This window comes from Nyctereutes procyonoides, unplaced genomic scaffold, assembly GCF_905146905.1.
Source record: "Nyctereutes procyonoides isolate TBG_1078 unplaced genomic scaffold, NYPRO_anot_genome, whole genome shotgun sequence".
Taxonomy (NCBI): Eukaryota; Metazoa; Chordata; class Mammalia; order Carnivora; family Canidae; genus Nyctereutes; species Nyctereutes procyonoides.
The window spans coordinates 32257626-32270514 of record NW_026575134.1 but is presented as its reverse complement, the minus strand read 5'-3'; the positions used below and the strand labels follow the sequence as shown (position 1 = coordinate 32270514).

At 47.9% G+C, this 12889-nt stretch overlaps 1 protein-coding gene across 2 annotated transcripts in view; it reads right to left on the bottom strand.

Moving 5' to 3' along the window:
* Window positions 1-12565, bottom strand: part of SLC1A2 (solute carrier family 1 member 2) — a 151437-nt gene extending 138872 nt beyond the window's left edge. Inside the window, exon 1 of one of the 2 annotated variants that reach the window (XM_055300792.1) lies at window positions 12434-12565. In XM_055300792.1, the coding sequence (XP_055156767.1) occupies window positions 12434-12450 (17 nt within the window). In that variant the 5' untranslated portion in view covers window positions 12451-12565. Of the gene's footprint in view, window positions 1-11990; window positions 12012-12433 lie in introns of those variants that run through there. The other variant, XM_055300798.1, reaches the window with a different exon arrangement.
* Between the last annotated feature and the right edge of the window lie 324 nt (window positions 12566-12889).

Here is a 12889-nt window from a genome sequence, read left to right as displayed (position 1 = left end):
TGCCCGGCGAGTTTTTCTTATAACCTCCCTGAACCCCCTCACTACGGACCAGTCCAAAGTCTGGTTACTGACCGCTGGGCATGGGGGTTCAACTGACCACCAGAACCTTAAAAAAGAGAAGATGTGCCCCAAGAAGCAAAAGGATGTGTTCTCTCCACTTTGGCCCGGACACCTCCCTGAAACCATCATCCCCTCCTGGACCCTGGGTGCCCTAGCAGGTCTCCTTCCCAAGCTAGACAAGGCGATTACACCCACACGCATTGTGGCAATGGTAGTAAACTGAGGCAAGAGGATGGCAAGCAGACAGACAAGCTTTAGACACGCTAACGACACCTGTTAGCACGAAGTGCATGAGAGAGGGCTGAACCAGTGTAAAGGGAACAGACTCCCAGCTCAAATGGGAGAAGCCTTCCCACGTCCCCAGACTGGATGAGGCGGATGAGCATGTTCATGGAGTGCACAGTGTCAGCATTGGGGGGCGGGGGGGGGGGATGCAATGATGGACCAGCCGCCGGAGTGCTAACGTTCCGGTGGGGAGGCAGGTGCAAAGCAAAAGGTAAATAAATAAAATATTTACAAAACTATAACTGATGTCACGAAGGAAGCAAACGAGAGGGGGGCCTCGTTTCTGGAGTGATGGGAGAAGGCCTCTCTGGGAAATGGTGTTTGCATCGAGGACTGAAGGGTGCTCTAGGCTAAGAGAGCACCTGCCAGTGAAAGAAGGACTGGGGGTGGAGGTAGGAGGTGGCCCCGACCAAAGGACTGGGCCCTAAGGTGGTGGACAAGACCATGGGGGTAGTTGAGGAACCCAAAGGTAGAAGGTTGTGGAGCCTGCAGCCGAGCAATGGCAGTTGTCCGAGCTGATGTGAGGGCCGCGGCAAAGGTGCCTTTTGGAGATGGGACTGAGAAAGCGTGTAGGTTGGGGCTGATGGAAGAAAAAGAACAAATAGGGCTAACACCTACACTGTTCACTTTGAACGGCCAGATGAATGCTGGTGCCATTTACTGAGATGGGAGACACTTAGCGGGGCGGCGTAGGGTTAAGTCTGAAGGAGGAAATATCAGAAGTTCCACTGCAGGCACAGTAATTTGGAGATGTCAGTGCATTGCACAAAGGAAGACGTCGATTAGATGATAGGATCTAGGAATCTGGAGCTTGGAGAAGAGATCTGAGCTAGAAATATACATTTTAGACTTGGCAATATGCCTGTGATGTGAAAAGGCCCAAGAGGTGAGATCCAAAGAGAATACAGAGCGGAGAAAATGAAGATCAAGAATGAGTCCAACAACATTTCACCAGCTACACGAGACTACAAATGAACAATTAGGTGGGGGTGGGGTGGGGGAGGAGAAGAATCCCAGCTCAGGAGACATAGAAAGACTTCCAGAAGTTAAACCTTAAAAACTAAAGACAATCACTACTAAATAATCGACCCCGCTCTAGCCGGCTGCCCCATCTGTCACTCCATGGCGTATCACCAGAGTGGCAGGCACAGATCCGCCAGTCCAGGCAGGTGCCCTTTGGTCCACCTGTGTCCTGAGCTGTCCTTCCCTACGCTGTGGGCTACGGGACTGGGCAAACAGGAAGTCTATGGGAACTGTGGCCAAGCACTCACAGAGCCACACTGCCCTCCCCTCCCCGGCAGGAATCTCCAGGTCGAGCAATGAATTGCCCTCTCGTCCTGACTCCTCCTTTCACCAGCTTCCACAGAGGGTACCTGAGAAGACCTCGCCATCGCTACCCGAACCTTCCCTTAGTACATGAACATGCTTACATTGCGCCCATCCTAAGACTGAAACGAGTAAGCCAAAAATGCAACCTCCCCTGCATCTACTTTCCTACTCCCTTCCTCCCTTGATAGCCACTCTTGAAAAAAAAAATTACATTCCTTTTCTCTCTCTATTCATTCTCAACCCACACCACTGTGGTCCCGGTAGCCACCCCTTTGCTGACCCTGCTCTGGAACAGGTCAGTGATTGCCTTGAAATCGATAAACCCAATGATACTTTTCAGGACTTACCTTATTTTACCTCCCCATAGCACGTGGCCCCACCTCCCCGTCTGGACACCTGCTCTCTTCTATGTTCCTCCTTATTTCTCAGAATCCTGTGAACCCTGAATCATCCTTCCACCCCCCGCTGCCCATCTACGGACGTAGGAGCAGCCCAGGATTTGTCCCTCAGCACCTATCCACCCCCATTTCTCTTTCTAGCCTCATTATCTCTGGGTGAGCTCATTTACTTCTGTAATCATATATGTCACTCCCTCAAGATGCCCAGAAGCCCTTATATCCAGCTGCTCAGTAAGCATCCCCACCTGATGCCCCACCAAAAAATTCTTTTTTTAAAATATTTTATTTATTCATTCATAAGAGACACAGAGAGAGGCAGAGACAGTAGCAGGCTCCCCGCAGGGAGCCTGATGCAGGACTCGATCCCAGGATCCCTGTGCCAAAGGCAGACACTCAACCACTGAACCACCCAGGTGCCCCCCCAAAAAAATTCTAACCCAGTGTGCTGAACTGAATTATCTTCCCCTTCAAACTTGCCATCTCTCTCTTGAATTCCTTTTCTGCACTCTTTCCCACCTCCATTTGCTTAAGCCAGAAATCCAAGAGATCCCTCCTGCTCTCCCACTACTTATGTTTGGTCACTGAGTCCTTCTAAATATCCCTAGAACCTGGTAATGCAAATGCATCCCTATGCCCTCATTTGGGCCATTATTTCCCCCTATGGATCACTGTTGTCTCCTGAATCCTAACTGGTCTCCACATCCCTGCCTCATTCTCCCTTCCAATTCATATTCCACCCAACACTGTTATGACAACAAGGACTTGAAGAGAACCTAAATGTCTATCGGCCAGGGACTGATTAAATCAATCATTACATGGCCATATGGCAGACTATTACCAGATATATTAACAGACGCATATATACCTGGAGGTATTAAGTGGAAACCAAGTTGTAAAACAGTCGTATAGGATGGTGCAATTTACACATTAACAATACAATGTTCATATGGACATAGAAAAAATGTCTCAAAGGACAGGCCAAATCATGAGTAAGTCTAGAGAACAAGGTTGAGGTAGGAGGCATTGTTTTACTTCTTTATTTTATGCCATTCTGAAATATTTGAAGTTTGGGTTTTTTGGGATTGTTTTTTTTTTATTTTGGTTTTTTAACAATTGCACTTGTTGTTGTTGTTGTTATCACTGTTATGGGGGAAAGAGCCACTGATCCAGAGGACAAAAGGTTAAAATCTTTTGTTAAAAATAATTTCTTTGACAACAGTGAATCCTTCACATCCTGGTATTTGGCTGGTAGTTAAATTCTATGTACAAAATGGATTGTTGACTGAATACAGTATTGTCTTTATCCAAATACTGGAAATATGCACAGTATCTATTTCCTATAGTAAATAACAGAGTTGAAACTCTTGAAAGCAGGTAAAGAAAAGAAAGAAAGGCAATTTTCAACATCGGTTTGTTTTATCTTCTACTGTTGTACGACTAAGCCGTTTGAATTAAGTTGTGCTAATAAAAACACAAGCACGTCCATAATCAATGTCCTGGTCTCAGAGAGCAGAGTCAGCGAAACATGAGAGAGTAAGGGGAAACATCCATAGAAGTCTAAGGTCTACAAGGCCTTAGATTATGCACAAAAGTGCTCTTTCACCTCTGAACAAAATATTTGCCGAAGGAATAGAGCTGAGATATATCAACATAAAAGCACCTTTGCCTGCAGATTGATGGAATGCATTGCATTCTTGAATCAACAGAACAACGCAGCGGATGCTCCACAAAGGGATTATTCAGTTCACTGCCCACCTTTTCCCAAGGCAAGGACTCCATGGGAAACACACTAGGAGGAACATAGAAATGGTTGCTGTCAGCACTGGAAGTATCAGTAATAGCTATTCTCTGGTTCCCAATATATTTATCTATTGCTTTCTCTGGCCCTTCCCATTAACAAGAGTTGAGAACCCTTTCCTAGGCAGCAATTTCAGATACTCATCCTCTTGTTGCACCAGATGCTCTTGGCGGATCTGGAGTGAAGAGAAGGGCTTCTGACATCTGTCTCTGGGGGCTGCGGGGGGCACCGCTAAACCTGGGTAACGTGATCCCTACTCATTCTCCCCATCCTTTCCCCCCCAACCACATATTCTTTTAAGGTATAGTATTTTATTCCAGATAATAGCTTTGTGGAGGCCTGGATATTCAGACCGAAGGCAACTGTACCCATTATTTGATTATCTCTCAAATGTTTGAATTTGGAGTCACTAACGGATGCTGTGGTGTGCTGCCGAGATTCCCATCCTTGCACCCTTCAGGATTGTAAGATTTATTTCCACAGCTGCTGGCAGTGCTGCTAAGTGACAGTTACCTACTATAGCACCCTCTACAGCCTTTCCCCTGGCCCTACAGTATTCACCCGGGGCCATGCCCACTGCCCAAGCACAGCCCAGATTCGGTGACTGGTTGGTGCAGTGGTAGAAAGATCACTCTGAAGAAACATCCCTGCACCAGAGCTTCCTGTGGGATGGGCTGAGTCGTTTGATGCGACTGTTTCAATTTCTCCCTTGGACCACCCTTACTTTTCCCTCTTCCACAGGGATTTATGGTGACAGCTCCCCTCAATAAACTCCATGAACACAAGTCTCCACCTCACAGCGCTCCCCAGACCAACCAGCAGCAAACCCAATGTATCAATGTCTTGAAGAGAATTCAAATTTGAATATTCTCAGACTAATAGATAAACTTCTACAAATGATTAGTTCTCCATCTGAAATGTGAGCAATTAATCACAATCAAAAAATCGATGATCCCTTCAGAGCTTCAATTCTATGATGATTTTACTAATGTCTCCTGATTGATGACTTTGAATCCCAGAGAAACACCAGGGAAATAGATTCAGTCTATAATTCCATTACTCTCTAATGCCATTCCTAGAAATTAGTCTCAACTTCATTTTTGACACTTTTCCCAGACCATATGTTGCATCTAAAGATAAAAAATAATAGCTAAACCCATTCCCCAGGGACCATGAGTCCCCTCCGAGTGTCTGCGATGAGTATTGTCGGCTGATATCCATCCATTTCACCTCTAGACAAGCTTATCTAATTGTGCTTTGTTCATGTTGACTTCTATCCACTTTCCTAACAAAGCTGGTTATCAGATCACAACTGCTCTTTTAAGTAAAGACTGAGATAAAAACAAAAATACAATTTGGTCTGCAGCAGTTGGCTTGGCCTGATGCCTAACAGAAAAGAATGCTTTCCTTGCTTTATCTGTCTTCTTTTACCCTATCTCCCTTCGTGCACTAACCTGCTTCTTCTATTTGAAATTCTACAGTTTGATGTCTACAAGCTGGGGTCTGATCATTGTTCTCAGTCGCCTAAACTTATTCCCTTTTTTTTTTAATGGTGGCATCTTCTTTAATGCCACATCTCCATTCAAAGATAAGTTAACTTCTCTGTAATCACTGCCATCCTTCCTGTACATTGTCTCTTAAATTCTTCATCATCTCTTCTTGCAAGCACACTTTGCTATCTTATTCCCTTTGACCAAAATGATTGGAGACACCCACTGGAGCTAAAACAAACAAACAAACATAAGGAGGGACTGTGAAATTTTAAGGAAATGTGAATTAACTGCAAAATGTGGATACTTTGAAACTCAGTAGAATTAGATTTAAAAATAAAAGGCACCTGATAACAGCATAAAATCAAAATTTCTCAAGCTTCAATTTCTCCATCTGTAAAATGAGCATAAGATTCCATAGAATGTAATGAAAACACATTATATCATATATATAATGATATATCCTATATATATAATTATATCGTATATATAATTATATATATGCATATATATATATATGCAGCCAGACAGACTTGGAATACATTCAAATGAATGGTCCCATTTATATTTGTTTATGGTGGTATCTATGAACATTGTCGATACATGACAATTGTCTCACAAATACCAAATGACATATTTGGGGGAGACATTCTTTTTTTCAATGAAAAAAACAATGGAATGCTGTGGGATTGGAATCCTTAAGAAGCCAAGGGCTTCCAAAGGGAGTCAAACCACCAGTGCAGACATCTACTGCCACCTATTGAGTGATCAGCAAACTGTGCTTAAAACACAGCAATATGACCTCTGAAAAAATGTCTCCTCAATTTAAAAGGCAACTCTAGTTCATCACTGTTTGTATATGTTACAAAAAAAAAAAAAAAACCAACAATGACAACATCAGCCCTACTCCTAAAAGGGCAGGGTAATAGCTGTTTTAAGAAAGTGGGTAAGTGAAATCACAACCCTAAACGGCTATAGTTGGAATCATACGGGAAAGGATAAATGCCAGAGCCATAAAATACTCAGCTACATCTGCCACTAAGAAGCACATGCCCCAGGTTCCGTGTTCCAAAGGATGGGACCCATGCGGTCATGCCCTGGCGGTTTCTGGATAAGACTGCGTTATTGCCATCCTGAGAACCAATAATTACAAAAGAGCTCATCATTAAGAACAACCCAGGGCAAAGTTAAAGGAACTAACAAGAAGGTAGCGGTTAAAGAGTTAGCAAGAAAAAGTTACTGGAATTACCTTGTGTGTTGTAGAGATGGGGTTTTGAAGAACTCTGCCGATTTGCAAGCACTGGGCAGTGGCACACCGTGAGAGGCCAGAACTCAAACTCATTGTCTCAAAGGCTGCCTTAGAGAGGTAAAGGGTCAAGCAGGCCACATGCACCCAGAGTCTCAGAAAAGACTGTGTCCAATCTGGAAGGCGCAGGCCCTATCTCAGAGAACAGCCACTTGGCCCCAGCTGACCTCAACCGTGTGGAACCAAGCAGTGTAACCCAATGGTTAGGACCAAGGGTGCCAGCGCCAGGCTGCCTGGGTTTACAGCTTGTCTTTGCCACTTGCAAACTGCGAAACCTTGGGCAAGTTACTTAATCTTTCTATGCCTCAGTTTCCACACCTATAAAATGGAGCTAATAATAGTCCTGGTGCCTCACACTGCTGCGGGGATTAAATAAATTAATACATAGAGAGCGCTTAAAACAATGCAGGGCTGTGATCACTCAATCCATTGTACCAAAACAAAAGGACAGATGCTTTGCCATCAGATTTCCCGATGTTTCCGAGAAGCCAGAATCAGGATTCCTTTTTTACGTGGAACAGGTGTACAGGCAAATCATCCTAACGTTTTCAAAATCCCATGTAAGCCAAAACACACTTGCCTGCGGACTGCATACAGGCCACAGCGGTCCAGTACCTTGTCCGGGCTGCGGGAACGGCCGCGCCTGGGATGCAGACCAGCCTCAGACCCACTTCCAGCCTTGCCACCGCCTCTGTGATCCCGAGAGCACAGGGCCTGGGGACCCGGGATGTCAGGAGCACACGAGAAAGTCCCATGCCACATTATGAAGAGCAAGTGACACAGATGGCACCCCTGACCAAATGTAACAGAAGAAAGTCCTCTCGGTGATTTAAATGATGCCTCTAATAGACAGGGGTGTGCAGGAGGGGAAACATCGCCCTCCTGGTCTCCAGGGACGTCATTTGAGGTCTTTAACAAGTACCGTCGTGTATCCTAGAGGGAGTCCAAACTGACACAGGCCAAGTCCAGCCACCGAAATAGAGCTCATTCCCTTCATCCCATTTTTAAAGGACAACCCTTGCTCTGCTCATGCTTAATCCAAAGTAGCTACCAAGATTGCCAAAAACACCAGGGGGCGGCTCAGCAGACAGCTGTCGCATCTGCTCGCCTACGCGGAAAATTAAATAAATACATCGATGAAAGATAAGTAAATAAATATCCACACTGTTGAAAAACAACCATCTGGGGGCGGGTTGTGGTGAGGGGGGCGGCAAAGCACTAAGAAAATGAGTTATTCTTTTGAAGAGTTTAAGGATCTTCCCTTTTCCCCATTTGCCTTTGATACCGCTGGCCCATTGTCTGCCCTGCCATCCTCTGAAGCCAACCAGACAGATTTATAACAAGATGCGAGTCCTTTTCTACTCTACTGATAAATATGCGGCCCATCTGCCTCCAATCAATGGTGGAGCACGTGGAGATGGAGCAATGAGGTATTTTTAAACACTCCTTTAAAGAATTCATTCCAAGGACTTGGCACTTGGTGCCTTGCGGGGTGAGGGGCGGGCGGTGGGGGGGGGGGGAGCAAGCACAGGATCCGATAAATAAAGAGATTTGACCTAATCTGGATTCTAAAACCCTTGCTATGAAGCATCCTGCTTGCCCCCAACAAGCTGTTAAGAGCATGTAGAGAAGTCAGCAAACAAGGCAGTCTACGGCATTTGTTAGATTTTTTTCAGACTTCAAGGGCAAGTTCTTAAAACGCAAGCAAAACTAAAATTTTGTCTTCCGAGTGACACTTTGGCCCACTACTGCTAGGTTTTAATTACTGGCGTCTTTATTTGATTAAAATAATCATAGCAGGTCATTGAAACGAAGAGTAGATTCAGTGAGTTCGGAGGGAGCAGCCAGTCCCAAGGGGGTAAAATCAGCATGGAAAACAATTTAGTTTGCCTCTAAATGGGGGAAAACCAGACATCTGGGCATTGGTGATACAGTCATAGAGGAGGGTAGGAAGGGGGATTTTATATTGAAATCAACCCGTGTTGAGCTTCAAACTGTGTAAAGCTTTGCAATCCTGGGTCTGTAGGATTTATGGCACAATGACCCAGAAATTTCACACTTAGCTGCTAAATATTGCTGGTTTCTGCAACCACAGCACTATCACTTAAAGACTTTCCCTTGTCTGACATTTCCCTTAAATGCGAAGCGAAAGGAGACAGCACCTAATCGTGTTATATAAAAGAGCAAAAGAAGTAGCCATTGATACCGACGGGCAGACCTGTTTTTTGGTTTTTAACACCCTGGCTCTTCCACTTCGTTCGGTGGAAATCCAGTTTCATCTGGAATTTGAAATTGTTTCTTGTTAGAGTTGAGCTTCCAGTCACTCCCAGGAGGTCGTCTTAGTAAACATGAAGTGGCTTTTTCATAATTCCATTATTATCTATTTTACCCAAGGAGGCTGATTTTTAGATTCTTCAAAATGAGAAATGGATATGGCAGCAGAGCCCGAGGCAGGCAATCTGCAAACCCCTCTGGACCCCAAACCCCACGCCCCCCACTCAGTCTACTCCATGTGAGCTCTTCCTCCCACTGCCCTCAACCTTATTCCCGAGGGTAGCGGGGAGAAGGCAATCGTTAGGTTTTGCTTTTGTTTGCTTGAAATAATAAATCCAGAGGTCTCCCTTGCCAGGGTTTTTCTGCTGTCAGCAGTTTTCTGTTTCATTCGCTTTCTTAGTCACACTGAAATCCAAGCCCTTGTGGTTGGCTTTCGCCCTGACCCCTTGGCTCCTGGGAACTGATCAGAAGACGGATCGCTGTGGGTTCCTGACAAACACGGAGACTTAGAAGTCTTTCGCGCCCCCCACCCCCCAGAACATATTTCTAAAACATCCACCTCTACAGCATCTAGGCGCTCCAATATAACTCAGTCCCTCATTGACACTGTCTGCCACCAACTACTTATAACCTCTTTCCAATTTGGGTCAAGGACCTAAAACCGTAGCTCTAGCCACCTCTGGGGAGCCAGAAAAAAAAAAAGTGCTCAACTATCAAATTAGACATTGCCTTGCAAAAAGAGTATCTCTCGGGGCCTGGGAACTACCAAAGAGTCCACTGTTGACTTTTACGGAAACTGGATACTAATAATCCCAATTCCAAATAATCAGAAACCTCAAATAACCAAACCGCCTTTGAGTATCCTTTGGAAAGGTGATGACCAAGTGCAGAGGCTGACAAGAATATTCCAAAAGGCAATTTGCAACATGTGTAGGCCAAAGGTTTGAGAGAAAAACAGTGATCGCCCGCGCTAGACGTGCCTAGTATACTCTTCAATGATAACTGACATTTCCAGATGCTAACCCCAAAGTTCTGCCGAATTCTGGACTCTTCCTGGGAAGATGACATTATATTCTATGCCATTTTATTCTTAAAGTCCGTTTTCATTGGACCGCCTACTTCACAGACATTGGAAGAATCAAATGTGCTGATATACACAAATGGGCTTTGCAAGTGGGGTGCTAAACAAACATAAGATGTCACTACTGCTTCTACTTGGTAATCGGCATATGTAGTTGACAGTAACTATCCCACCAAAGGAATGGTAACCAGATGGTCAGTCCACCACGCTCTCCCATTTCCAAACGTTCTCGATCAAACAGAGTTGAACCGAAAATACAGGTATTGAAAACATCTAACTGTATTGCTATTTTTGCTTCCTTCTCAGCAATGTGTTTCAAAGAAACAGCTCCAACATTGGTGGGAAGCAAAAGCTAACAAAGGCAACTCGCCTGAGGATTCTCCGTGAACTTCTGTTGATAAGGCACATTAATCAAAGATGTCAGAAGAGGCAAGAGAATCTCACCAAACCATATGCACAGTTTGCTAATAAAGTCGTCAACTGGAGCCGGCCTTCTAAAAGCCGGCTTTCAGACTATTTATGCGCTTATATCCCCGAAGAGTGCCTTCCCTGTGAGGTCTACCCAGGTACTCAGTAAATGCTCCTGGAAGAAAGGAAGAGACGGAGAAAGACCAGGGCTTCAGAAAATGTCACCTGCTCATCAGCTACTGTTCTTAAATATTAATGGGTCATAGATCTTTCTATATGTTGCCCGGCCTTTCAATTTTTTTCAGTTCTTTCATCTCCTAAATGCCACGGGGTTTTCTAGCCTATCTTTTCTTAACTATGCACAGTGCACAAATATGGCATTAATAGACGGTGAATCTTAAAAACACTGAAAATCACTTCTGCTCTGTCGTTAATGTCAGATCATTGCACAGTTCTCGTATCGGACAAAGGTGAGATACACTCTCTGGGGGGCTTTGTTGTTGACTTACCTTTTCCCTCCACCATCTGGCTAACAAAATAAAGAGTGAGTTGGGTGCAGGATTTGAAAGACAATCATCATCCACCTCTTTCACAGATCCCCTTACAAGCAGGGGTTAAGTCTAGAAGGGCCCCCAAAGGCAGCCAGAGATGCCTTTATATCTTTTTTCTAATATAAAAGACTGACTAAACAGTGAAAAGCTTTCATGTTGAGCCATATGGGCTCTTAATATTTAATTCTAGATCTCTGTTTTAGCACAAGGTACCACCCCCCACCCCCACCCCCGTACACACGTGTCTTCCTGAAGTATCTTTTTTGGAGAAACAATAATCAAAAGAGTCCATGCCGCTAACTAAAATATTAGAATGAAAAGAGAGAGAAGAAATCTCAGGCTACCACAAGGTGCCAGGCTCCATCGGAAGGACTCTCGGGGACAGAAGAGGGATGAGTTCCTTCTCCTGAACACAGAGAGATGGTTTTAGAAATACCTTCCTTTTGTTGGGAGGCGGGAATCTAAAGATCTAACTTTGGAACACAGTTCGTTGCTCCCACTTAGAGAGCCTTCTCCCCCAAAACAAGCCGGAGAAATTGGTAAAATTTATTAGAAAGAGAAATCATGCAAAGTGCCGGCACCAAGGATTCTTCCCCAGTGCCCAGGGGAGCTGCTCTCCCTCCCGGCAACTCGGATCCAGTGACTTCTCGCAAGGGGCCAGTGCAATGTTGTGAATTCCCCAAAGAGCCGACCTCCCCGACACCAGTCCTTTGATCCCTATTTCAGTTTCTACCAAGCCAGAAAAGTTTTCCCCATCCAGGGACGTTGTTCTGGGCCCTTCCTTAGAGGTGTGAGTGCTCAAGGGATCCTCTTGCCCCTTGCAGCCCCATCTCCCTCTTGCGAAGGGCAGGAAGGCAGGCGGCTGTCACTCGTCGCTGGGAACATCCCCCCCTGCAACTGCGGCCTCTGGAGGCCCGGGGAGGATTGCACCAAAGCCGGGGGCAGAATGGGGAAGCCCGCGCTCCACCCGCTGGCATCTGGGGACCCCTGTGCCTCCCCCCAAAACTCACTTCTCTTCCCGCCTCTTCCCGGGAAGCACCCAAATCTCTCGCACCCGGGCTTGGAGCTGGCCAGGGAGATTCCATGGCAGGGCGAGGCCAAGGTGCGGCGGGCGCAGGCCGGGCGGGCCTCAGGGCCGCGCGCCCCCGCCCCGCCCCGCCCCGCCCCGCCCCGGCGCGCCCCGGGCCCGGGTCCCGGCTGTCCTCCCGGGCCGGTGCCCCCTCCCGGCCGCCGGCGCGGCCGCTGCTGCGGCATCTCGGACGTAGCCGGGGAGGCGCCTCCCGTCGGGCTGGTCTTCACACCTGCACCGGCCCTGCCGGCTCGCACAGCCTCGTCCGCCTCCCGCATCTCCGGGGCTTCAGCGCGGGCTCGGCCGGGGAGCGCCACCCCGTCCCCTCCCTCCGCGGCCGACGCGGGCCACCCCCCGCCCGGGGTCGCAGGAAAGCCCCCTCACCCTTCGGAGGATGCCATGGCCTGGGGAACGCCCCCTCCTCTGGGGCTCGGTCCGGCGGCGGCGGGCGCGGGGCGAGCGGGCGCGGCGGGAGCGCCGGCGGGCTGCGGAGCGCGCTATTTAAGGGGGAGCGTCTCCCCGCCCCCCACCCCCTCCCCGGTGAGCCCGGGAGCGCCTCGGCCCGCGCGGGAGGCTGCGGCGGGCGCTCGGCCGCGGCTCGGCTCTCCTCCGCGCACCGCGGGGCGCACGGCGGGGCGCTCGGGGCCGCGGGCGGGGACGCGAGGGGGGGCCCGGGCCGGCGCCGCCCCCGGGCCGCGGGGCCGCCGCCGCCACCTGCGCGTGCAGCGGGGCTGGGGGCGCGGCGGGCGGCGGGCGGCGGGCGGCGCGGGGGAGGCCGCGGGGGAGGCCGCGGGGGAGTGTGTGCGCGCGCGCGTGTGCGCCGGGGGCGCGCCGGGGGAG